A 26,506-nucleotide genomic window follows, 5' to 3' on the forward strand; every position below is an offset into this window, starting at 1 on the left:
CAGGCTTTGCTCGTTATTTTATTTAGTCGTCCTCGAGGTGTTAAATCTGTTGATATGAATCATATATTTATTTATTACTTTCTTTTTGTAGAACAGAAAAAAAAATAATAAAGTCGGTGAGGCGCCCTCCATGTCAATTTCTCCAAAGCAATCGATTTACAACAAAACTGAGTTTGCGCGGATGCACAACTATAAGTGGGTTTGGGTGTAGCATTTTTTTAAATTTTATTTGTTTGTTTGTAAGGCGATGCAGAAAAGCGGCGGCTATAAAGACATACGCGTACAACACAAAACGCCCAGCTCTGCTATGCGTCACTGTACAGCTGACTGGCATAATAGCTGCCGTCAGTTCACGAAATACGTTTCGGAGGCCAAGTTCATATCCATGAAATTTTGATCAGCTTATTTCCCAGAAAACGGTGTGTGCGGCAACCTATGATCCGAGACACGTGAAAGAGCACCAATATACTGCGCACACATCAAGGCAACCTTACCAAATAACTTAAGGATCGGAGATTGAGCATATGTGTTCTCACTCTCTCATTCTTTCTTTCCATCCTCCGAAAGAAAGAAGGTGTAAGGTGCTCGCCGTGGAAAGAAAACGGCAGCGCCCGTCGGATCGTCCCCTCCTCTTCTTCGGGAGCCAAACCTGTTTGGAATGCCGCAGCGTCAGAAGGGGCCGACCGCCGCAACGCTGTACGGTCAGGTCCTCCGCCCTTTCCTCCCTCCCCCCCACCCCCTCATCCTCTTCCGTCTTGGCCGGCGGGGCCGCGAGGAACGACGCCGCCGCGGGAAGCCCAAGAAACGAGAACCAAAGGACGATAATGCCGCGTGAGTTCGGCTCGGCCTGCAGCCGCCGTCGGGTTCCATGGCGACCGCCGAGACACCGCCACCAAGCCCTTGCCTGAGGCGTTCTCTGCCGCACCTTGGTTCGAGCCGTGTGGTGCAGGACCTCAGTGCGCGACCATGAGGATTACGCTCGCCGGCGGGTGCGTCGCTGCGCTGGCCGTGGCGTGGCACCTGGTCGTCGTCTACGGGGCGAGCGCCGATGCCACGGTCGCCGCTAGCGCTGGGAGAAGCAGTCCAGGTGAGCAGGTTTCCGGCTGTTGCTTCCGAGCAGACGTGCCGTGGCGCGTCCCCCTCTTGGGCCGCCTCTGGGAATGTCGACAGAGCCGCGCGCGACGGCCGACGCTGACCGCTGGTCGCTTCTCGGCGCAAGGGCGTCACGACGGCGGCGTCTCCGTGTCGCCGTTGGTCACTCGGTGTCACGCCGTGCGTGAGTAGCGCCAGCGTCAGCTTCCTTGAGGGCTGTTACGATGACAAAAGCAATACGAGCACCGGACGCTTGCATCTTCGGCGCTCCTAGATAGCAAAATATGCCAGGACTTCCAAGAAGCAAATACATAACTCTAAAATAAGCGATCAGAGCGCATCATGGGCCATTCTAATGTATTCAGCGCTGCGGAGTCATCAATTCTGAGTGCTCTTGTTCGGAGCGTTCCGGTTTCACCATGTTCACTAGATTGCGCTGTTCATAATATATTCTATACTGTTAAAAAAACTATACCTAGCATCAATACGTTGGGGTCACTTTAACTTTGATGTTTCGCAATGAGAATCACAAAGAAGAAACAAGTTTGGTTGCTGGTGCGAAGGGGCTATCTCGATGACGCTGGGTGTCTGTGGCTTTACAAGATGCTTCTAGTGCCTAAGGGTGCTGGTGGATTATTGCAATTTTTTACTCAGTAGATGTGAACCGACGCAGAGGTAAAAAGAAACAAAATAGAACGTATCGATCGGCAACGATCCCAATGCAATAGAAGTGGCTAGGCCAATAAGCAAGGTTAGCAAGCAGGACCTGAGACCAATGCAAACAAACCTTCGTTCGATCGTTCAAATGATCAGAAAGGCAAGTACAGGTCTCTCTAAATCTCTGCATGCACGAATGACCACTGATCATCGAACTTAATTCCAGCTCTTCATATGACATTACAAAACAGTACTGTCTGAAGTTGAAAGCTTCACTATGTGGTGCCGCTACAGAACACCAATTATTGAGTCAAATTATAATTTTGTTTAGTCGTAGTTACCATCCACCACATCGGGTACGGCTCAAGTATTTTTTGTATCGAGTAACGTTCACTTTGTGTTTTGCGCACTGTCACATACGTGCCTCTCTGGACGCAAACTCAAGTGTACTTCACTGTACGGCTAGGGCACAGCTGACTTGTTGTGATTGTCGGTGATAAAAAGAAAGCGTGTAGAAAAAGAACAGCCGCGCCTTTAGGCGCCGTCATAACCTCAAGGACGGGGAGGCGGATAAGTTGCCTTCACCAGAGAGAGCTCGCGTTTATACGCCTATTTTGCCCTTGACCATAAGTGTCCATCTCGCCAAAGGGCGGACGTTTGTGACGCATACTAAGCATCTTTATTAATTCAACTTGCGATTATTGAAAGGCGTAAATTCTTGGAGGGACCTGTAGGCACTTTATGTTCATTTGACAAGATGGTATAGCACGTGATAAAACAGAGAAGATGAAGTCAAAGCCTTACGCAAACGAGAATGAAGCGCTTTTTTTTTTTTTTGCAGAACGTTTTTGCAAGGAAAGGGAAATGGAAAGCTTTGCATATAATACTACGAACATCGCATGTGCTAAAGAAGCAGGGGCTGGATTCAAAAAGCTTTCGTTCGTAAGTTCTCTTTGCCTTTGGCCGGCCCCCTACACTAATGATATGCCCAATATTACGATTGGCCGCCATCTTTTCTTACGAACAGTTCTAGAGTAAGAACACTTTGTGAATACGGGCCCAAAATTCATTAATGGGAGGTGATCGAACTCATTAGGGGCATATGATATGACACAGACTGCAGCGCGTTTAATCCACACGCGTTTGTCCAAGTGTTTAATCCATCCACGTTTGTCCAAGTGGCTTAAGTTACCTCGAAACTGTTGATCATGAAATTCAGTGTTGATCATAGTGTGGACAGTCTATGAGCAACTGCTCCACGGAAAAGTCTGGGGTGTCAGATTATGTGCAGTCACAGGTTCTCTCCTTTCTCACATGGTGTAAAAAGCGATGTGTGTAGGCCACGCCAAGCCATAAACGGCGCAAACGGTAAAGAACGTGAATTCAACCTTTGTGTTCACAGTAAACCGTAGAGTAAGGTCTACTCGACGCAGCCAATGACATATTTAACCGCATATCTTCAGACAGTGTCCTGCGCAACTTACGTAGAATGTTTTTGGCCTCAAATTGGACGAATTCTAAGTGGGTTATCACATTCGAGGAGTGAGCATCAGCTGCCATCCGGTCGGCTACCTAGTTTATAGTTATATCAATATTACTGGGGATCCAGTGCAGGTGAACTGTATGGCCGGAATATGAAGTGATGGTCAGTGTCTTTGCGACTGCATACGATAGCGAACAGGAATTCGCATTAAAAAAACAGGATTGAGCCATGCACTCCAGTGCTGCTATTTTCAATTTTCAATTCAATTTTATTGATAAGTAAATTAGTACAAAAACAGTAGTATACAATAAGGGGTCCCAACGTAAAAACTGCAGAAGATGAATTGAATTGGGTCAGAATATACGACCCAATTGTTAGTTACATCGTTATCAGCACTGTATATCGTTGCCGGGAGAATCCCAAATAGTTCTGCCTGTAGTAGAAGACGTCTTTTGCGACAGACGTTAACTTTACATTCATTGTGCGTTGAGACGTAAAAAGCAGATGTGGAGCTGGTCTTCGTTGTAGAATCATCAGTAAATGCGAATGCGTTGCCATCTCACAATCGACTGATGTGCAGGAGCGTCAGAAATTTAATTTCTGGTGGATGCGTTGATGATTTTTTATCAATTTCTGGAATTGTGTTAGCCACAATAGGTATCGTCGAAATGTCAAGGGCAGAAAACTTAAATTCGGCCGGAGTAATTGAGTTTTTCTGGCAAATAATCGACTGGTGATGAAAGCACAATGCGTTGCATATTCGTGCAGATCTTTGAGGGAAAATAGTCTGCAATGGATGATTATTGTGTTGTGTTGGTAAACTGATAAAATGTCGAAGACTTTCCTCAACACGTAGAGCTTGAACAGGTAATTCCCTGGTGTCAGCTATAAGTGAACATATGACATTTAAGTTAAAATTCTGCACGCAGCAGGGCTTCATCAAAATGTTTGCTGTGTCCTCCCAAGTAATTCACGCTCGGAGCTCTTCAGTACTTTATGTACGAAAATCAATGAGAGCTAGAAACAAAGCCACTGAACTTCTATCGACTATTTATCTCACAGATACCACTAAGACTGATAAGTAAGGAGTAATACTCGTGTGCTGGGTGCTAATTTGAGTAAAATTGTACAGGTTGAAAGCTAGAGACGAAAGAACGATGATCTGGCAAATTCATATCCCCTTCCCTGGGAGCTATTAGCCTAGTTTCTTTCAGGATGCAGGCAATGGCAACAAACCTGGCAGCTGTAATGGCAACTGAACAAAATCAAGACACATTTTTTTTAAGTGACTGTACAGGTTGTACAGGTTGAAAGCTAGAGACGAAAGAACGATGCTCTGGCAAATTCATATCCCCTTCCCTGGGAGCTATTGAAAGCCTAGTTTCTTACAGGATGCAGGCAATGGCAACAAACCTGGCAGCTGTAATGGCAACTGAACAAAATCAAGACACATTTTTTAAAGTGACTGTTGTACCGAAAATAGACATGACTTTAGTTGGGCTTTCCAGGACATGTCCCGGTTTCTAAAAATGTCCCGATGTTAGTGTCAGCAACGTAGATGCATCAACCGAACTGCTTCCACCTGGTTTTCAGCAACTTTGTTGTGCCGAAATGCCATGAACTGGCGTTGATTATAGATCATAGAAATTATATATCGTTCCGGTTGTCCAGGTTTTCAATGTTCTCAGTGATATAATATTCGCGTTTCTACTGAATTTGACATTCAACTTCTGGTAATATTTAAGTCTTGGTAGGGAGCACTTGAGGTTATCTCTGCCTATGTTCCCATGGCGTCAAGATCACTTCTGCAAACTGTCTTTCATTCCTACAAAATAGAAAATACTGTGAAAGTAGCGCGTTTATTTCATGAGCAGGTGTCATGTGGCCTTTGCCAAAGTAATTCATGACAGGTATGCGTCCGAAAAGAAAGCTCTAAAAATCTGGAAGACAGACCTTTGGGCAACTAGGTAGTTTCATTTTCATTCCAGGCGCTCACCTACAAAGTGTCGATCAGAGGTTTGCCGTAAATCTATGCGACTATTGCAACTTGGCACGCAATAATTTGTGTCTTTTGTACACTGCATGCGTATGCTGCATGGAGTTCTGCCATACCAGGGTGTGATGTCATCTTCAAGAGCTATCGATGGGGGGCTGGCTATCAAATCCTGCAAAGTTGCATACAGTGAGCTCATGCCAGAAAAAGAAGCATCATCTGTTTGAGTTCCCAACAAACGTTCTTAGCTACTTCCTTCCGAGCTTTATATATGCGCTTGACATCTGCGGAGACACTTATGCGGCTTCGAGAGCCATCGATAAGTATGGATTTATACTGACTTAAATGGCGAGGCTAGAAACAGCATGGTTTCACGTATAGGCGCAACTTGAAACATTCCTTTCTGTAGAAAAATGTTTGGCGGTCCTGCTGAAAAAAAAAACTCTCGACCAAACCTGACATTTAGTGGGTGCGTTCGCCAAGAACAGCGAATGGCGATTATTACTTGCACGTAAAATGATCACTCAGGTTTTTACTTTTCGTCTCTGTGGCAGCGGACCTCTTGTTCTCAAGCCGACTTTAAGAATACCTTAAACAAGGAAAGGGACAGTCTGTGCAATCAGCCGCTTGAGACGTCCTTAATAATTTATTTCATTGGTAGAGAATAAAGCAGCATGTATTTTGGTGGCCAGATCGTGATATGTCAATAAAAACAAACTAAATGCATTTTGGTGCTCCGTGCATTGTTCCAGAACGTCTCCCCATTTTATGGTATTTTATGTCAAGATTTTGTCCAGATTCTAGTAGCGTTGTTGTCCAGGTTTTCACAGCTCTAAATATGACATAACAGGGGGCGTGACTCACCGAGGCGCTGTATGCTAAGTGCAGTAGAACGTGCTCAGCAGTCTGTGTACGTTGTATGTACATTTCTTCATAAGTACTGCACACTGGTGCTACAACACTCACTTCTCTAGAGCATTGCGCGAACTAGCACGATAGCTTTCTTTCTCTCTTTCTTTCTTTCTTTCTTTCTTTCTTTCTTTCTTTCTTTCTTTCTTTCTTCCTTTCTTTCCTTCCTTCTTTCTTTCTTTCTTTCTTATTTTTTTTCCACCAAGGTAAAGGTGACAGAAAAGGTAACGCCACTCTGCTGGGCATCCGAATCTCTTTTGAGCTACGCTAAGGTGAACGCATGCCAGACTCTCCAGCCTGCTTCCATTTACAGATTTCTAAGCACATTTATAGTCGGTGACAAGCTAACAATTGAAAGAATAGAAACACGCTGTCCAACTCAAACACAATATGCCTAGATGCGCCAGCCAATTAGGTTCGCTTATTTACCTGAGGTCGTGATTTCGTGTGTTGGAAACAAATATTTTCTTCTTACAAATCGGTCTTTGTGTAACTGGTTTTTAGATGAAACCTGAACGCCTAGACCAATTTTATGGGTGATCCTAATACCATTGCTCAGCCATAGGTGACATTTTATTTTGAAACAACCAGCTTGGCGTGATTACGTGGCGCTGAGTTTTATGCTGGCAATAATTACAGAGAAGGGAACTAGGACGCAGAAGGACAAAGCACAAAACTACAAACTCAGTATTTTTGTTAGAGAACACGTTAACATGCAAATTGATCCCTTTGTATATTAACGTGTTCTCTAAGAAAAATAAAGAGTTGGTAATATTGCGCTTTGTCCTTCTGCGTCCTCGTTCCCTTCTTTGTAATTTTTTGCTAGTGTAAAGCTCAGAGCTACGGAATCATGAACGTGCACCAACTAACCCTTTTCATTGCTTCACTTAACTAGCTCTTATTTTCCAATTATCTTAGCATTTACACTGTTCCATCTGGCTCGGCTCTCTTTCACAGGTGAAGGGCAGGTGCACTGCATTTTCGTTGGTGTACCTTGTTTGTAATGCTTAGATTGTTGTCACTGACTATACATTCTCTGTATTCTGTTTGCAATTGTCGGTTTCGGTTGGCGTAGAACATGTCTCAGCTGAATCTGTACGCTATGAGCATGTGCCCATAAATGTAAGGTGTTCTGAAACTCCGACTGATCTGCGACTTTGAAGCAACCACTGCCCCCTTCATTAGCTTCTTCCGGAAAGGACGAAATAATAAGGGTCAGACACCGTAACAAAGCGTGGAGCATTTAAATGTATCACTACTTGGTACCCCGCACGCTTAAATTCTGATGCGGACGAACACTATATATATATGAACATAGATTGGAACGTGGCACTCCTTGTAAATAAGTAAGATAATCTGCGCCTAATATCGTGAGACCATGGACCTCCGCGTTGTCAGAAAAATCGAACACAGAAGAAATAAACAACCGCGCTCCGTGCAGATATCGCGCCGCTGTTTTTGTTGACAACTTCTCGAATCGCGTTCCTATTTTGTCGCTTAAGTGCGCCTGCTGTCCAACCTATTCTTTGCAGCGAAGGGAGGAACCTTCCTCTCCTTCCGGGAGGAACCTGGCAGTTAAACAGTTAATCACGACATTAATCCTGCTCTATCTGTGGAGGCCGGTCGACACAAGACGGGACAGTACTACCTGTCGAGAGGAACAGATAAGACCAAGGGAGGAAGAAGAGCCGGCACGGAAGTGCCGTGTCGTTACGCGCCGGGTTACGTCGGCGTCGCCGCTGAGCGATGACCCGCGACCGTCACCGATGAGGGGCCGCAAGGGGAAACATCGATGCGCGTCCCGTTCACGCTTGGTGTGATGCGTGCGCGCGCCTCACCGGATGCACTTCCTCCCTTGTCCGCCTTGCGCAACCGCGAGACTCTCGCTCGTTGGCTGGAAACCCCACAGACACTATACTGCAAGAGGCCGCGTAGGACCCACCCAGAACCGTTAAGAGAGAGAAGTGGCAGGGGAAAGGCAAGAGAAGGTTAACTAGGCCGAGCCCGGTTGGCTAGCCTGCACTGGGGAAGTGCGAAAGAGGAGTGAAAGGAGAGAATAAAAGTTCGCAGTATGCACGCATGCACGCACACACATGCACAAGTGTCCATCGTTCAGTCAGTCACAGGTGGTGATATAAGCTTGTAGACCTCAAGAAGCGCGCAGCAGAGCTTTCGTAGTCTTTCCCATCGCAGACGCACGAGGCCACGGTCCCTGGATCTTCTCCGCTGGAAAGGGCCTGTGATGTGGTCTTCCTAAATTTGTTTGAAGCGCGACAACCGAGACAGGAGGGTTAAAACGAGATTTCCAGCAAAATTCAGCATGAACATCGACCAACTAGCCCGAATCGCCATCTTACTGTAGTTTTCCTAAAGCCGTCCGATGAGCATGCATATCATCTTCGTGTGACAGATAGTCAGACAACAGATTTAGGGAAACATCCACCGTCCAAAGGCGCTCGGATTCAACGCTTATGGGAGTGCTAACTGGTCAGTGGTCGAGATAAGCAAGAACCGTTTAGAGTATCGGTAAAAAAAAAAAAAAAGCAGGGAAGAGATGGGGGCTGGATCTTCGCAGGCATAGGTAACTTTATGAGATGAAGCAGATAGGCAGTGTGCTATATTACGATATAGTAGCACATAGGTAGCTTTCAAAGGCTAGGTGACTATTTGTCGCCACAACAATTTTACGGATGTCATTATAAATCATCATCATTGCGCTTTTAGGGGAGGTGTGGCCTTACACCACCTAAACAACGCGAATCAAATGAGCTTTATATGTAATACGGACTACACCAGTGACGCAAAGTGCCATAATTGAACGCTGAGGATTAACCTCATTAACTATCTATAACCTTGAGCAGAGTGAAGGCAACGTGATTATTTCCTAGGGCCTTGTAGTATTGTCAGACAATTCACCGAAAATCCCGCCTTGAGATAACTAGCTCTGCATGCTTCATTAATCTTAATCATCTGTGTCTGCCACTCGCATGGCATTTGTTTGGAGTATTATACAGAGCGAGATGTAGTAGTAGTAGTAGTAGTAGTAGTAGTAGTAGTAGTAGTAGTAGTAGTAGTAGTAGTAGTAGTAGTAGTAGTAGTAGTAGTAGTAAACTTTATTTTGTCCGAAATGAATTTAGGGAGGAGTGGAGTGGGAGGGCCCGTCCTCTTCTTCCTCAATCGGCGGCCAGGCCTTGCGCTTTGGCGGCGTCTTCGGCCATCTGGACGACCTGGAGTTGGAGATCCAGGTCTGAGCTGAGCAGTGCAGTCTCCCACTGCTCTAGGGTAGTGATAGGAAGCGGAGGTAATAAGCCCGTGCGTTTTCTGGTTCTTATCAGGGGACATGTCCACATGGTGTGGTGAAGATCGGCTCTACCTGCGCATACTTTACAATCTGCTGTATATATATAGCCCGGGATAGAGGTGACTGTACGTCACTGGGTTTGGGAAAGTGTGCGTCTGTAAAAGGCGCCAGGTAACTGATTGCTTTTTATCTAAATTTTTGTGAGCGGCGGGGTAATGCCCCCTGCCCTGGCGGTAGAATTGTAGAATTTCCTTGTAGGATACCATCCGGTCCCTGCTTGAACGGCGGAGGGATTCGAACTGCTCATCGCAAGAGGTTGTCGTGCGGCCGCGGATGACCAGTTCTCGGGTCGCAGTGTGAGCAGCTTCGTTTCTCGGAAGACCGGCGTGCGCCAGTGCCCAAACGAGTTGCGTCCATCTGCGCCGGGTTTCGGGGACCCTGGCCAGAATTTTGAGGGCTTCAGGCGAAATGCGCCCTTTCGCTAAATTTCGTATAGCGGTCTTTGAGTCGCTGATTATGAATTTGGCTGCGGAGGAGGCATACGCCAAGGCGATTGCTACTTCCTCCCCGACCTCCGGCGAGGTTGTAATAACTGAGCTTGCAGCGATGGTTTGATTTAGCTGATCTAGCACAGCCGCTGTCATAGCACCTCGGTCACCATACTCGGCAGCGTCTACATAGGCCACGTCCTGAGAGTTTGCAAAGCGTTTCTGTAAGGATTTGGCTCTTTCCGGCCTGCGCTCTTGGTTGTGCAGAGGGTGAGTGTTCTTATAGGTAATGGTGGGACGTGTATGTGTTTTCTTAACTCTGTCGGAATTAACTCTAAGAATTCTTTCGTGGCATCTCAACCGGCGATGGCAGCGACCATTCATGAAGGGCATAAAATAAGCTTCGATCCCCGCAGTCATTAATGAAACACCAATGAGGAATGAATTTGAAACACCAAACACTATCTGAGCAACGCCACCGAAATTGCGACATCTCATTGTGCAGCTGAAGTGAACCGCATGAGGGAAGAGATAATTACAAGGCCGCAGAGTGAAAATATAGGCATGTGATGGTACTAGTGTTCGTTGTCATTAACAAAAGCCTTCAAATGTGGCCACCGCGCTGCATCAAAGCAGCAGCTGAAGCAGGATGCATACGTGCATGTACTATTGTATGCTCCCAATGGCAGCGAGTGATGATGAGATTCCATTGAACATGAGCATAACAGGGAAGACAAATTATTTTTGCGACCTTGACTCTATATGGCGAGAAATCAAATCCCCTTAACCCTTTAACCGGTATGTTAATACTCTTGTAGACCCCAAAAGAACGTTCATAAAACACGAATATCTGAGAATCAAGCGTTATATATATATATATATATATATATATATATATATATATATATATATATTCAGTTAGTCTTAAATGTGTGGTATGAATGTAAGTGATTTGAACTTCTTGCAACGAAGCGTAGTTGTTGCAATGCATTCAAATGCATTTTTTTTCTTCGTCGCTTACCATATGTGGAGTTAACAATAAGGAAATGTTTTAATCTGTTCTCGCGGCAAGGTCATTTTAATTCCCAGCTGCCCGTTAGCAAACAAGTGTGTCAGAACGTCGACTTTCCGCCTATTTTCTTATTAACTGCATATTAACGAAAGTTCTCACGTTCTATATTTTCCGTATTTTGTTTCCGAATTCTTACTAAATCTTGGCGCTCACTCGAGGCAAACATAATAAAAGGGAACAAATGGAAAGGTCACGTTGGCAGTGGAGAAATAGGGGCACATGAGCGATGCGACACGAGGTTCGTGTGTACGATTCCCGTTCACAACAGTGAACAACCGTTCCATCCCTCTTGCCGCATGGAAGGTATGCGCATGCTGATGCAATAGACCCATACGCGCTGACTGAAAAGAATAAAAAACAAACGAAGTCCACAGAACGCCTTCTTCTTTATCTCGCGTGACCGCTTCTGCGGTATGACAGAGGCGCAGGCGTGAGTGGGCAATCCGCTTCACTCGGCGCTCCCCAGTCAGCAGCCTCCCCCCCTGAGGAGCAACCGCACGGGGGTTTGAGGTTGCTATCCGCGCTCGCAAGCTCAAAAGTCGCGCTCCGCTGCGCGCACGAAATATGGAGATGGGCTCGCTGGCGGGGGCTCTGAGATCTTCCTTGGCGGAGAGACGCTCCAATACACGGAAAGGTTTCCTCGGTGACGGCGCACCCAGAGACGATGGCAGCGAGGAAGGAAGCGAAGACTAATAGGAAATCGTCGCGGCTTGGTGCTGAGGCAGACACGTCGTGAGAAATGTAGAGGAAATGTTGCTCTGGTGGGTCACCCACTTGGATATTTCACAAAGCACTTAACAGCATTCAGGACGTGACGTCACAGTATAGCGGGAAGGCGCGCCAATGAACAGTCAGTCATCGTGGGAGTTCTGCATTACAGGTCTATAAAGAGGCGTGGTGATAACGTCAGTGTGATAAGTAAGCGGGGTGAGGGGGCGCGAAAGGAAGGTTTCGTGTGTGAATGCGTGCGCACAAAGGGGTGGAGTGGTACACAAAACAAGCGATGTACAGGCTTTCTGACGCGCTCGCACATGTATGACAAAAGGCCACGGTAGAACAGCGAGTGAGTACTGGTCGTCCCGAAGGCTTCCTTTCTTATCAACCTAACAAGAAAAATTGGTGGTGTACCAGTGCTTAGCGATTGAAACGCGATACTCGGAGCGCGTGGCAGCTGGTGCTTTTTTTTTTGCGCCACTGCTGAGAGCCTGGGACACCAAGCTGAATAATTGTGGTATATACGATGAAGGCGAGAGCTTTTGTGATGCGCTGTGACTGCATTTGATCTCCCAGCGATCACCCAGCGCTGTCCGGTAGCGCAAGAAGCGGCGGCCGTAATATGCGGTCTTAGTATCGCGTTTCAGTCGCTGAGCACTGTACTTTGAATGATTTAAGTTGCATCTTAACTGTTAGTGCATTAGATAAACAGTTCGCGAGTTTAACGAACCCAGGTCGCGCAGTTCACTACACTGGCTGTGCTGGCGGACTGTTATGCAGGTCAAACAAAAAAGGAACCACAACACGAAAACATGCTGGGCACGCTTCAGCAAGGTAAGAAGCCGAGGATTAGGATCCTAGTGGTCTCGCCATGGTCCCTTCTGTCGGAACAAATTAAAAAAAAAATAGGAAACAGACAAGAAACAGCACACATCTCGGTCATATGCCATCTGCTGAGTCCGCGCCCTTAATCAGTCAGGAAAACGGTCCACACGACATCGCCCTCACAAACTCGCGCGTTGCTTCGTGACTTATATCTAATTAAGTATTGATTCAGCCCTCGACGAAGAAGCCCGCATCCAAACACCATCGTGCAAGGGTCAGCTGCATGCAGCAAGCGGAACCGGCTTCCTGTCTGTATACATTGACTGCCTCTTCGATCCATCTGTAGCCGCCGCGCGTTATTTCCAACCTGCCGCAGTGCTACACGCGCGGCTCGGCACCAATGTCAAGCGCGGCACGCCCGTTTCGCGACGTCGTGACCAGCGAGCAAAGACAACACCGTAGCTGTGTGCAGCAGACGCACCCCCCCCCCCCCCCCCCAACTCCTCTTCCTGCGGATGCGAAGTCGTGCCGACGCATGACGCCGACAGCCGAGGTTACCGCGCCGCCAGGTTTCCTTCCTCGAACAGCACTACCCTCGCCACCTTTCTTACTCACCCCTTCTCACGCGCACACACCCAACTCCCCTGCCCTGCAGGGCTTCCTGTACTCCGTCTCAGCCGCTCCGTGCAGTGTAGCGAAAGCTACATTTACCCTCAGCCAATCGTAAACGAAATTCAGAAGGACTCGCCCATGCCCGGCTCTAATCTTCCCATGCGCGACACTGTTTGAATGGAACGGTCATCAGAGCATCAACAGCTCGAAATGGTCAAGCCATTCCTCTTCTAAGACTCTACTCGTTCGCAGTGAACTGCCGGTACAAGTAGCTTTTACTGCGCTGCATGGCGTTGGCAAGGAGAAGCCGACGCTTCCTTCCTTCCTTTCCTCTGCGAAGCACTACATGCTGGGCGTCCCGCGATCGTTGTCATTGTTGTCTTCCTTACGGTCTTCCCTCTTCACTCTTATGACTGTTTACGCCGGCTTGTGCGACGAATCGCAGGTCGACGTCCTCACCCCTCGACGTTCTCACGTAAGAGCGAGAGTGGAAGGAAGAAAAACGCGCAAGTTGTGAACTTCCTTTTGTTCTTGCTGGTCCGCGAATTGCGAGTGCAAGTGGGGGGGAGATATGCCGGGACGATCTCAACATTACGGTCTGTGCGTTCACGGTACGCTCGATATTCATTCCATACGTATATAGTATGCGTGCGCTACATACTGGAATCGATATCGCAAGATGTCGTGACTGAGTCATTCAAGGGAATGTTTGAAGATGGAGCCAAGAAGGAAGACGCGGGACCGAGCGTGCAGTGCCTTTATTTTCGCCCCATTACCGATCATTGAGATGTTCGTGATCGAAATTGCGTTTGCTGAAAACGGTATACGCAAGGACGCCGCAAGCGATAGTCGAGTCGTGACACTTAAGGAATGCCATTTGCTTGGTCCCGTGCTTGCGCTAACCTTGAGCGTAGGCAATCATCATTCTTGAATGCACGATTCTTCGGGATCGCTTCGTTGCAGCTATCTGTGCTTGCTTGCTTCTGCAGCTTTAGAAAGCTTGACATACTTCATTTTATTTTTCGTTGGAATATGATTCGCTTGCTATCGGTTCTTCCACTTATTCTCACGTCTTTCTAGCTTATGACGGTGCGTGAGTTGTGTGCGACACACGCAAGCATGAACGCGCGCGCGCACGCAGACACACACACACACGTTTGCAGCATACGGCTATCGACAATGACTGGTTGTATACGTCATTACCTGATTTTAAGAGTAGCATTGCAACAAACGTCTGGTGGCTGTGAGAATACAAATGTATACAAGAATTATAGTGAACAGTACAAAAAGAACACAAGAAGCATAATTGTAAGTCCAAATATACACACTATCAGTCAAACGGAGAGGCGGAGAGACAAAGAGAGAGAGGAGGCTGGGGTCACACGGCTGCTTCCGGCCGTGAACCAAGTCGCGGTGTCGCTTGAGTCATGTCTCTCCCTCCAAACTGGAACTCGGCGTGGTGCCAAGTCTTCGCCGCGGCATTTCGAGGTCGCCGATACTACGACGACGAGCGTCTTCCTACACGCTCGGTTTCGAGGTGAAGTTCAGCGTTTTGAAAGAGAAGTCGCGCTCCTCCGCGACCTGCTTGCCGAGGCAGTCTGCGTACCAGTCAGAGAGCGTCGCTGTGCCCTCTTCGATATTTGTGAACTACAGCGCAAGTCCAGCTTCCGTTTTCTGTGCGTCCTGATACCACCTCAAAGAGTCAGCAAGGGTCAGAGCCGTGATTAGAAATGAAACACATATGATACAGATGCACAGAAAAGAAAAGAATGAAAGGGAAAAAAAAGTCAACGCGAGCAAGCTTTTTATTTCACTATATTAACGTGGGCCTGTATTAAGAAAAATGTTCTTGTGCTAGAACTGTTCGTAGGGGAATGTGCCAGGCAATCGCGATGTTGAATGTATTATTAAGGCGATTGGCCATAGGCAAACAGCTCTTACGACCAAAAAGTGTCTTGAATTTGACCCATGGTCCTTTTACTGTTCTGTCATCATGCATATATTAGTCTCAGAAGGATATCAACACCGACAGTGGCGCAGACATTTTTTTTTTTCGCGAGGCAAATGCGAATAAACCTCCAAGGTGGCCTGCCGATGTGACAGTCCATGTCGCAGCTGTGCGTGATAGCTTTGGCTACTTCCAGCGCTGGAGCATTGGCAACTATGTATCTCGAACTTCACAAACTTCTCAACAATTTACGCCCAATCCTCTAATGCGGGCTCGATCTCCCAGCTCGACCAGTGCTGGAGAAATTTGCGTCGTTTTGTAACCAGTGACGACTTGGGTTGACTGAAATGCAGACACTTCCTTTTGATCGAGCGGCCGTGACGCTTCATTCTGAGTAGTTTCTTGTTGAGCGCAAAATGCTATACGGTGCCTTTATAGTGCCGGCGTTCTTGCTCTTGACTCGAAAAAGAGCGAAACTCGATCACTTCGTGCAGAACTCATCGACGCAGCAGAGTAACGTTGCCACTCACGATGAGGTTTATCCTACTAATGGCGAATGTGACTGTTACCACGCCGACATACCTTATCGAGAACATCAACAGGAACACAGCGTTTCTAAGCGCGTACAGCAAAATGGTTTGGTGGTTATTAATGTACAGAGACCGAATTCGAAAAGCTTTTCGCTCTTAAGAGCTGTTTCCCATCGACAGGCCGCCTGACTTCGCTAATAATATGCCCAACGTGACGATTGGCTGTAGTTATGCATTTACAAATAATTCTAGCGTAAGAACGTTTTTTTTATTATTATTTTTTGTGAATAAAGGCCAAGTTCAGCGCAGTTGCAGCCCGGTTCGTTTCTCTCTTCGAGAAGCAGCCGTACCACGTCGATGGTTAAAATTAATCTTTTTTTTTTCAAGGAATAATACGTTAATATTTAATTTTAACTATGCTAAGACGGTGTTACCAAAATCACAATCTTATAGTTCACTCCTGGGATGTAAATTGTGTTTTTGACATTTCATATGTCCAACCAAAAATTGTAGTCACATGCGAAACGGAAGCTAAACGACCACATTCCATGTGCTATGTGTGTTTGCAGGTGAGCACGTGTGCGTTCTTGCACGAGTCAGTCTGTGTGTGTGTGCGTTTATGCGTTCATAGGCGTGTGACATTCCTGCGTGCTCAACGTTTAGTGGAATAAATTTTCACTGTAGATAATTATGGGACCACGTAATCACACATAATTCGGCCGGCTATGCTGACATTCAGTCCGCTCATTTAGCATCGGGCTTTTCCTGACCTAACCTATCCTTTGTGTGCGTTGGCCTTTTTTACGAAGGAAATAAGCGGATTATCTCCACAGCGCGTGAGAAAACTGGCTATTTCTCGGGCTGTGTGTGTGTGTGTGTGTGTGTGTGTGTGTGTGTGTGTGTGTGTGTGTGTGTGTGTGTGTGTGTGTGTGTGTGTGTGTGTTGTGTGTGTTGTGTGTGTGTGTGTGTGTGTGTGTGTGTGTGTGTGTGTGTGTGTGTGTGTGTGTGTGCTGTGCGTGCGTGCGTGCGTGCGTGCGTGCGTGCGTGCGTGTGTGTGTGTGTGTGTGTGTGTGTGTGTGTGTGTGTGTGTGTGTGTGTGTGTGTGTGTGTGTGTGTGTGTGTGTGTGTGTGTGTGTGTGTGTGTGTGTGTGTGTGTGTGTGTGTGTGTGTGTGTGTGTGTGTGTGTGTGTGTGCGTGCGTGCGTGCGTGTGCGAGTGCGTGCGTGCGTGCGTGTTATAGCTAACGATGCTTAATCGCTCACACCGGAACAATTCACAGCGTCCCACATAACTGCACAGTTCTGAATCTCTGCACACTGACCTCTCGACTTGCGCTACTAATTTGTGCGAAAACCGCGGCCGAGAATTTTTTTTTTTCATGAGGTCACAATTGCTCAAGTACTGCTATTTAAGTGTGCCAAATGTCCTCTAACAAATTTATAACGTAATCATCGCATTCTATGATGACCAGTTGTAACTTTTCCTAAATGCGCGGGACACCGTGCTGGTATATTGTTCCCTTTGCATACGAGAAATGCATATGGGGGACGCAGAGCATAACGTTATGGTGGCTGAGCGGCGCACTTGATGCTTTCATGACGTAATAGTTCAGCGGAAATCCGCTAGGTGGAGATAAGTAATTAAAGGAAAACTGAGACATCCACCCAAATGTAGCAATTTGCTACAATGGAAACCCAACCGGGTTCCTCGAAAGAAAGCCTCGCAGTTGAAGAAAAATTCGTCCTGGTCCGGGACTCGAACCCGGGACCACCGCCTTTCCGGGGCAGCCGCTCCGGGTTCGAGTCAAGGACCAGGACGAATTTTTCTTCAACTGCGAGGCTTTCTTTCGAGGAACCCGGTTGGGTTTCCATTGTAGCAAATTGCTACATTTGGGTGGATGTCTCAGTTTTCCTTTAATTACTTATCTCCACCTAGCGGATTTCCGCTGAACTATTACGTCAAACACTTGCCTTTGCTTCGAGTTGTCGACAAATTCGACTTCGACCTGCCATCTGCTAGCCGCCTGGTTAGCTCAGATGGTAGAGCGGCTGCCCCGGAAAGGCGGTGGTCCCGGGTTCGAGTCCCGGACCAGGACGAATTTTTCTTCAACTGCGAGGCTTTCTTTCGAGGAACCCGGTTGGGTTTCCATTGTAGCAAATTGCTACATTTGGGTGGATGTCGCAGTTTCCCTTTGATGCTTTCATTTAAGGACAACTAAAAAACACATCTGTTCAGAAGTCAAGTTAACTTGTAAGGAGTTAATAAATTCAAAAATATGTCATTGGTTGGTTCGCTCACATAGCGTATCAATTACCCTTACAATTACCCTTACAATTCTGGCGAAGTTCTGGTGGGGACTGCACGACGGAGCGTTCACCGAAGAAAAGGTATTGATACCATGGGCTCGACCGTCAACCGCGCAGAGGGCCACAAGAGCGCTGTTGCACGTTTTGAAGACGTCCGAGCTCTGAGTCCTCCTTCGATTGCAAGTGAACGCTGTTGTGTGTGCGCGTTCATCACTTATTATTCATTTCCTTCTCTCTTTCCTTTTTTTCTTTTCTTTTCGGCCCACTCCCACAGTGTAGGGTAGCAAACCAGCTGCAACATGCTCAACCTTCCTGCCTTTTTTTTCTTTCTTTCTCTGTCTCTCTCTCTCTCTCTGTCTCTCTGGTGAAAGCAGTTAACCTATGGTTGATTCATCTTGTTAAGAAAGCTTAGCGTTATTTCATCGCAAGACGCTTGTCACCATCCTAAGATCGCCTTCGCAATTTCAAATCGAAGGCGCGAGGGGCGCGGCAGACTGCAGTCTCGTGCATCCGAGCCACGCAGTGACGCAGCACAGCGGATGTCATTAGCAAACAATGCGGAGCCAGCGTTGCGTCACACATTGCATCGGGACGCGGAAGAACAGCGGTGCGTCCCCACTCACAGACACACAATCGGATACGTTTGCGACATCGAATGACGCGAGCGCAGCGGCGTCCGTTGTGTCGCGTGGGGTACAAGGAAAGTGACTGGACACTTCGGTTATATATACGTGTCAGGCTGCGGGTCAGCTGCAGGGCCGCGCACCTGATGACAGTCGAGGGGAGCATGTTTGCCGGGTCCTGACACCATGCGCAGGGAGCGTGGCTGGCACATCAACGTGCAACGCCCTGGCGCTTTGCTTGGGGGTATACACCGTGTGGGTCATCATAAGTAAGAGTACCTGCGAATGAAGGATTCGACTGAAACACTGATGCGTTTCAACGAGCCGAAACAACATAGGATCTATAATAAGAGGCAGCGTAGTGAAGGACTTGGCGCCTCTCAAGCCCTCCTCACTAAAAATGCTTGGCGCTTCAACTCGTCATTCCGCCTGGCCAGCTGTGAGTTTCAAACTGAAACCTTGCTTAAGTACGGAACATCGCCTAGAGAGACTGAAGCCAATGCCCCACTCAGTCCTGGGACAAGTTTTAAGTAAAGCCGTACGCGTCATCTTAGAATACATAATCTCGCGCGTTGCCCAATATCACAAGTAAAGATAACATTATGGAATTTAGCATCACAACACAATACAAAGGCTACCTAAGACGCTGTATTCAAGGGCTCCGGATTAATTTTGACTATACATATGTATACACCCAAAGCGCCCTGCTCGACCACTTTTGCCTTCCGCTTTCCTCAAAGCACGCTCGCCGCCGCTGACAATCGAACCCGTGACCTCGTGCTGCTGATGTTTGGACATCGTCCAGCGAAAGGGTTCCTCAGTCCAATTTCGTCTGTCACTTCAACTCTTCTCAACATTGCCGGCTATCGAAGCGTCTGCTTCGGGCCACCTGCGCACGAGGCAGCCGGATTCGTACCGCCAAAGAGCCTTCTTTGTTTCTCTCCTCCAACAGATTTCTCGCTTCTGTCTCACTTTCACTCTCTCTGTCTCGAAGTGCTCCGCCAGGTCTTCTTGGTTCAGAAAACCAGACGTGGAGGGAGGAAGGGAGAGGGGGATTACCACGGCAGGTCGTTATGAGCTGGCTCCCGTCGGTTAACTTTTCTTGTTTTTCTGTCTATCGCCCGCTGTCTGCGCCTGCTGGGTGGCTCGGTTCGGTCATAGCACCTCTCCCGGCGCCATCTGCATAAACAAAGATTGGGCAAGGAGGAAGAAGGGGAGGAAGGGAAGATCGCGAATTCCGCGCGTGTCGTTCCGGCTATTCGCCGCGACGACCGCAGCCTGCAAGCGACGACGAAATAATCCGGCTCGCCGCCTCATGGCTCTCAGCCGTGCCGGCGAAATTCCTCAGCGGGGCGCCCGGCGGGAGCAGCTTGCTTGCTCTCTGCGGTCCCCCCGTCTGGTCGCCAACCTTAGTGGCGACGCTCACTGTCATAAGCATTAAAAAAAATTCACGCTGAAACTCTTCTGAGAGTTGTCTAAGTATTCGTAAGCAATGTGCCACTTGCTCATCTCCACGCAGCCCGGTGTCATTATCAATGTTATGAAACTTTATCTGGCCAGTATAAATCCTTATCAACCCTCATCGGTCGTTATCAACCTTATCGAACATGATCCGACCCTTATCAACTCTTATCGACCTTTATCAACGTGGATGTTGCAAACCCACCAATACAATTGATGAGGGGGGGGGGGGGGGTATGCAATGCTTTATTGATGGTTCGGATGCTTGTTTTGAGATTGTTCTTCAGTGAAACGTATGCTGTTATGTGTCTTGCATGGCTTATTTCAATGAATGTATACACTGTTCGCTTCACTTTTCTGAGCGCTTGTAGCCTCTGCCTCACGTGGGTATGAGCCATTGCATTTTTTTGCGTGCTTACGGGGTATGGGCGAGGTAAGGGTGGTATGAGCCATTGCATTCGTCTTACATGACGTACGGACAGGTTTCCTCGTTGGGTATATAGGCATAGAGATTATTACGCATATAAAAGTAAACAATTAAAGAAACGGTGCTATTCCTACAATATATGCTCAGCAAAAGTGATGGAAAAACATTGTTACACATGGTCTCAAAGAGCTATAATAGTTGGCGTTGGGCGACGAACAGTGTTGCCGGATAATGTTCAAATAATGACGCATATAAGCACTGGTGTCGCTCAAAAAGTGATGCGTGCATGTACGGTGATCGCGCAAGCCCCAACCTCGTCGCTGTTCGCTGTAGCATAAACTCCGCCAACTTTCCATTCATTAAACAAGCGTCTTTTGAAGCTGTATGCACCGCTAATCAGGCATCAAAGGTGCCTTATTTTTGACACCATGTCGCGCACCCATTCTGGAAGTGTACAGGCGCTGTCACCTTTCGGAGGCAGTCGTCACAGCTCTTCCACACCAGTTTTTAGTCATTTCCCTTACTGCACCGCAAAAACAACAAAGAAAGCTTCGCTAGCCCGCCGATCCCGAGGAAGAATGTCGTCCGTGTCGAAATCGTGGTGCTTCTCCGTAGTTATGTACTCGGTAAGGAATGTCGCACATAATTTTTGTTTGTCTCATTACTGACCATTCAAGAAGGAACGGCAGGAGGAGGGGCGGAGCTAGGGGCTCAAACTGCACGAAAGGAGGGCTGCTCTGGCCGGAGGACCGGACGAGGTCACGCTCAGCGGGTGGTCAAAAGCGTTGTCCACGCGGACATTCCGGCCGATTCGTGCCGCAACGAGACGAAAGAGAGGGAGAATGCGAGAAGAGAGAAGCCAGTGCCTCTTTCCTGCTCCGTCGTGTGTTGCGTGTTTTCGGGGCCCGGTCTAATGACCCAAGGCCGCCGCCAAGGAGGAGCTGTTGACACGATAGGCGTCGGCGGCCCGGCGCCGTAACACAATCGGCTTCACGAAGCCACACACACACACGCGGTTGGAAAGTCTGCAGGCCTATACGATGGCTTGTTAGCTCTCGCTGTGTCGCGCGGCTCCGAGCGCGGCTCCGAGCGCGCCTGTAATTGGTGGAACTCGTAACGAGCGCCCGCGGTGCAGGGCAAACGAGAATGGTATCATATGGCTAATCTTCCGCAGTGCAATGGCTGAACCTAATAATTGGCTGCGTTCCTGCAGAGAAGCGTGTTTGGTCCGCCCTGCAGCTCCAAATGCGACAGAATGAGCATTGCTATATATATAAAAAAGTACTTACGTTATAGCGTGCCCCACCAGTTCCTCATTATTTTCTTTTTTTCCATTGGAAGCTTGCTGTGCACGGTAAGCATTCTATATACTTGGCTATGCTTCAACGTATGACTCCTTCTGGCTGTATATAAAATCTCCCGCGCGCTTTGTATACTTGCCTATTAAAAAAGAACAGCTTTCACTCCAGTGTGCGTACACCTGCTTGTTAGAGCTGCGATTCCGTCCTTGCTACAGCGTCTAGCCACTTTTCATATGCAAATATAGTGACGCATAGTTAATTTCTACTTAATAAGTCCCGCATGTATGCACGCTGACACCTCAAGCCCCAACCCCCCAGCTGTTCACTACAGCATGAACGCGACCCCAAGAACCGCTTGGTGTGGCATTTATCCTATATATACCTATACTTTTGCTCATAGCAGGTATACGTAAAACATGATGTTGGGTTAGTTCGTGTATAACGTCTAAAATGAGCAGCGCGTAGAAAGGTGTGGACAAGAGACACGCCTTCCCCATCTGTTCATACCTTTGTCTGTGTCTTTGTTCGCGTCACCCATTTTAAATATAGAACTGTGAGGGAAAAAGAGGGCGAATTAAGGATGCATGTCAGCTATTGTAAGTTTGCTTAACTGATATTATTAAGAAAATATTCTCGCGACCTCGTTTGCCGAAACAAACTGACCCGTGCTCGCTGGGCGTGCCCCGCAACGAAAATTTCCATACGATGATTTGCATAACAGCCTGCGTCTCACGAAACGACAGCACGGGCACGCAAGGCGGTTTCGTCGCGCGAGCGATACGCGAAAGTCAACCAGCAGTCGTTTACTTCGACGTACAACGCGAGCTGCAGTTGCGGAAGCGCAGAACAAGGTGCAGCCGAGTGAGTCGTTTAAGACCTCCCCAATAAAAGGAAAAGTCACTGACGTCACAGATTTCTCCAGGGCTGCGGGGGTGAAAGAAATCATCGCACCATCTCGCCTGTACATGTCTGGCTTCTCCTCCTCCCGTTCTTTCCCGCAACTGGCGTGATTCATAAGCAAGCGGCGACGCTTTTCTCTACACGCCCGCGGCTCCATTTAAAAGCACCGTCAACGCCTGTGCCTCTCCATTGAGCGAGGGTGACGAAGAGGCCCAGATGCAGGACCGCACGCTTTCCCCCTGTTTATGCAAGCATGACCGCTCGCTGTAGACTATAGGAAGCTCTAAAGAGGCAACAAATGTTGTCTGAGTGATGTTGGGAGACTTTGGTGTATGTATAACAGCATTCTGGGCTGTGACCGAGGGCCGAGGATCGGAAAAGTCCAGTCATCGGCATGTCTATACTGTCTGCTTTTGTACTGTCACGTTGCTCGAGCTTTAAGGTTGGCGCTTTGCTGTGGGCCAGCGGGAGCACTCAAAATTGAATGCTCGTAGATGGTATCTCGCCGGCCGGTCTCGGCGGCACCACCACGGCCAGCGCGAATAACGGGCAGTTATCTCAAGAGAGACACATAGAGAGAAATTAGAAGGCATGTAGGGAGGTTAACTTGACGAGAGACTTCTGGTTTTCTACCCTACACTGGAGGTATAGTAAGGGTGGAAGAAAGGAAATAAGAAAGAAATAAAGAAATAAAAAGGAAATTATGCAGAACCAACGCACATAATGGGATCTATGTGAAGCGAAGCTTACACGAAGCAATTAATTATAGGCTGTTCATTTTCTGTACAGCGTTTTGCACCATGGCGATTACTTGCCTGTCGGGCAAGACGGCAAGACGCAGAGACGCGATCCAAACGACTGCAGGCTACACTCTCTCCTGCGGATCGGCCCACTTCACTATTGGACTATCTCCAGAATCGGCCCACTTATAGTTCGCCGAAAAACCGACCCCTGAATGAAGGCGAGTCATACCTCAGACAAGGAAGCATAGAAATCATCGCTTTAATAAAATCATCATGCGCTTGAAGGCGTATACTTGTAGCATTGGTATTTAGGTACCGTTTGTTGTTTTATTACCTAATCCCTTATACAGGACACAACTGGCCACAGGCCCATCTGTAGGGGCTGTACATATGGGGCTATACCTGTAAGCCGATTCGTGTGCTCTCCCATGTGTCATCTATTTGGCAAGACAGCAGCCCCCAGCACCAGCAGCCATATTCACTATAGTCCGGGAGGCCTCTAAAAGATAGCGCTTTGGTAAGTTCTAAGTGCCCCTGTAGCGCCATATGAGCTCGTGAAACTGCGAGTGTGAGCGGGATTTCGTACATTGTATTTATATTATTCTCGCGCTATCTTCTTCCGCCATCCGGTATTTCTTTGGCCCACTGCAATGCAGCGATCTGGTATCTATAGTCTATTCCGCTTGAGTTTATACTGCGACGAGAAATAGCCGAGGGTCCTCTGCAGCCTTACATCGCCGCGGTGAATAAAAGGCCTGCGCTGGCGACGCGTCATCTCAGCGAATGGAGCAGTCGCGGGTCGAGGGCTTTAGCTGGGACGCGAGTCGTGTGACACTTAGGACGGGGCAGGTTGTGCGACCGACCCCGCGGTGACGGCGGGGCGTCGCTTGTCGGACAAAGCTGCCGGAACGAGGACGACGACGCCGCGCGCAGGCCGAGGATGAATCGCCGAGGTGCCGTCGCTAACCTGGTTGTGCCTCCATCGTGACGCACGCTATTATGCTGACTCTCTCCGGCGGCAAGAAAGCACGGCCACTCACCCTCGGCGACGGTTTCGAGGGGGCGCGCGGTCACGTGACGCGCGTTACTTCATCTCATTCGCACGGCGTCACAAAGTATATATACCGCAGTAAACAAACTTTAACATGGACAGACTGGGTGCACGTGCACGTGTTTTCGGCGGTATATATATATATATATAGTGAATTTAGCAACGACCGACCGCATAGCGCCTTCACGTGCAGCGGAGTCGGCTTGTGATGCGAGCTCCCAACAAAGCACCGTCACGCCACTCTCAATGCATTAACTATTGGTTTTCACTTCAGGAAAATACGAAAATAGCGGATGTTTGTGGCTTGCCAAGTCCTCGAAGAAATGCGAGAGATACTCAGATCGCTGCAATATTTTTTTTTAAGTTTCAACTCACTCTACTGCGCGGCTGATAAATATCCCAACGAGCTTCATATTCTATATCAGACACCCTCGCCCATTTTCGCCTGTTACTGTCAGTGGTCGCTATGCTGCCACCAATAATTAATATTCTAGTGTTCCGCACGTCTCAGTATACGATGGAGTCAACTTACAAACAAAAGTGCTCCTCTTAGAAGGTTTGCGTGGCCCTAAACGAAGAACAAAACCAACCGACGGCAACAACTAGCGAATTTAATGAGTTCAGCATATCTTATTAAGCTCATAATAGCGGCATGTAAAGCAGCTTACCTTCCCAGCTTATCGTCGTGTATAATAGTAACAGCAACTCGTATCGCGTTATCACGGAAGACGTAAGGAGAAACGCGGTTGTTGCCGACCGCACCATTAGCCGCTAACGAAGTCAAGGTGTAATGGTTACGAACCGTCCGGACGAGCGGGGAAGATCAAAGGTACACCGCTTTAATTACATTCCGGGTTGATGAAACAGCTTCGGTTACCCTCGCCGTTCGTACGCGAACCGCGATTCACGACCACACGTTCCGTAGGAAGAAACAGGCATTCGTTGCTGTGCACACGCTACAACACGACCTCTTCTTCGCACAGTCATGCAGACTCCGCGCGCAAGAGTCAACACATGCGTGTAATATGCAACAACAATCAAAAGAAAAGTGTGATAAGAGAGGAGGACAACCGAATAGCAAAGCAGAGAGTATTATCAAGCGCGCAAGAGTGCTGACTGCGCGAGCGAGTTCACCCTTTCGGTGAGGAAAAAGGGGTGGGGAAAGGGAGGGGAACGAACCAGTTCACGCCGGTGTCATGATGTGGGCCACGAGCGTCCATTAATTAAGGCCGCACAGGAATGACCCTGAAGGCAAAAGGAAAGCGGGGAGAGAAAAAAATAAATCAAGGCTTCGTCGAGGTGTACGCCTCTTACACAAAGTGCCGCGCGCGCGGTCAGCATTAACAACTCGCGTGTCCGTGCCGAAGGAGACCCTGAAAAGGGCCACAATGGAAGTAATACCGTGGGCGGCGCGCGACCGGACATTATTCGCGGCGCGAGAAAATTAGGGGCGCCGTTGCTGGAGCGTTATATAATGTGCTTCTTTCGTTTTCTTTGGTATAATTTTGTGACTTATTATTATTTTTTTTGCGGACTGATTTATATAACTAAGAACTCTCTCGGAACGTAATGAATGCAGTGAAAAGGTTGATAAAATAAAATCATGAACCCTTGCCTCTTCTAGCAGGTTTCACTTGACGTTGAAGCGTCCCTTCATCGTTCGAAATTGTTCGATGTCTAGGCTCTGGCCACTCGCATTCAACATAACAAACGCCAGCCAAAGGACCACGCTATGCTCACGCACGAAAGAGTAAGCTGCAGCTCTTAGTTTCTTTTCATTAAGCATATAGGCGAAACGCAGAAAGGTTCCCTTTATTTCAACTGCTTGGAGACGATTGGAATTATTTTGTTGCACCGTATCCTGGCACCGTAACACCGTAACACCGTATCCTGGCAACCATTAGAACTAGATATTTTTGTATCTATTCGTAACAAGAATACTCGCAGTTAAAATATGCTTCTTCTTTCTTTTTTGATCGTTACGCTGTCATGGGTAGCCAACGAACGTAAGTGATTAATGACTACAGGCAGTGCAAAACAGACGGAAAACAGAGCTTAGATGATCATTAAT

The 26,506-nt window shown here is 47.9% G+C and overlaps 1 protein-coding gene across 1 annotated transcript in view; it reads left to right on the forward strand.

The window, feature by feature from the left end:
• Positions 1-773: 773 nt before the first annotated feature.
• The window catches only part of LOC119456302 (proteoglycan 4), a 58,624-nt gene continuing 32,891 nt past the window's right edge, over positions 774-26,506 (forward strand). The window contains exon 1 of the mRNA XM_037717996.2: positions 774-1,087. Within this exon, the coding sequence (XP_037573924.1) occupies positions 967-1,087 (121 nt within the window). The 5' untranslated portion in view covers positions 774-966. The remainder of the gene's footprint in view (positions 1,088-26,506) is intronic.

This window comes from Dermacentor silvarum, chromosome 6 (genome assembly GCF_013339745.2).
Source record: "Dermacentor silvarum isolate Dsil-2018 chromosome 6, BIME_Dsil_1.4, whole genome shotgun sequence".
Lineage (NCBI taxonomy): Eukaryota > Metazoa > Arthropoda > Arachnida > Ixodida > Ixodidae > Dermacentor > Dermacentor silvarum.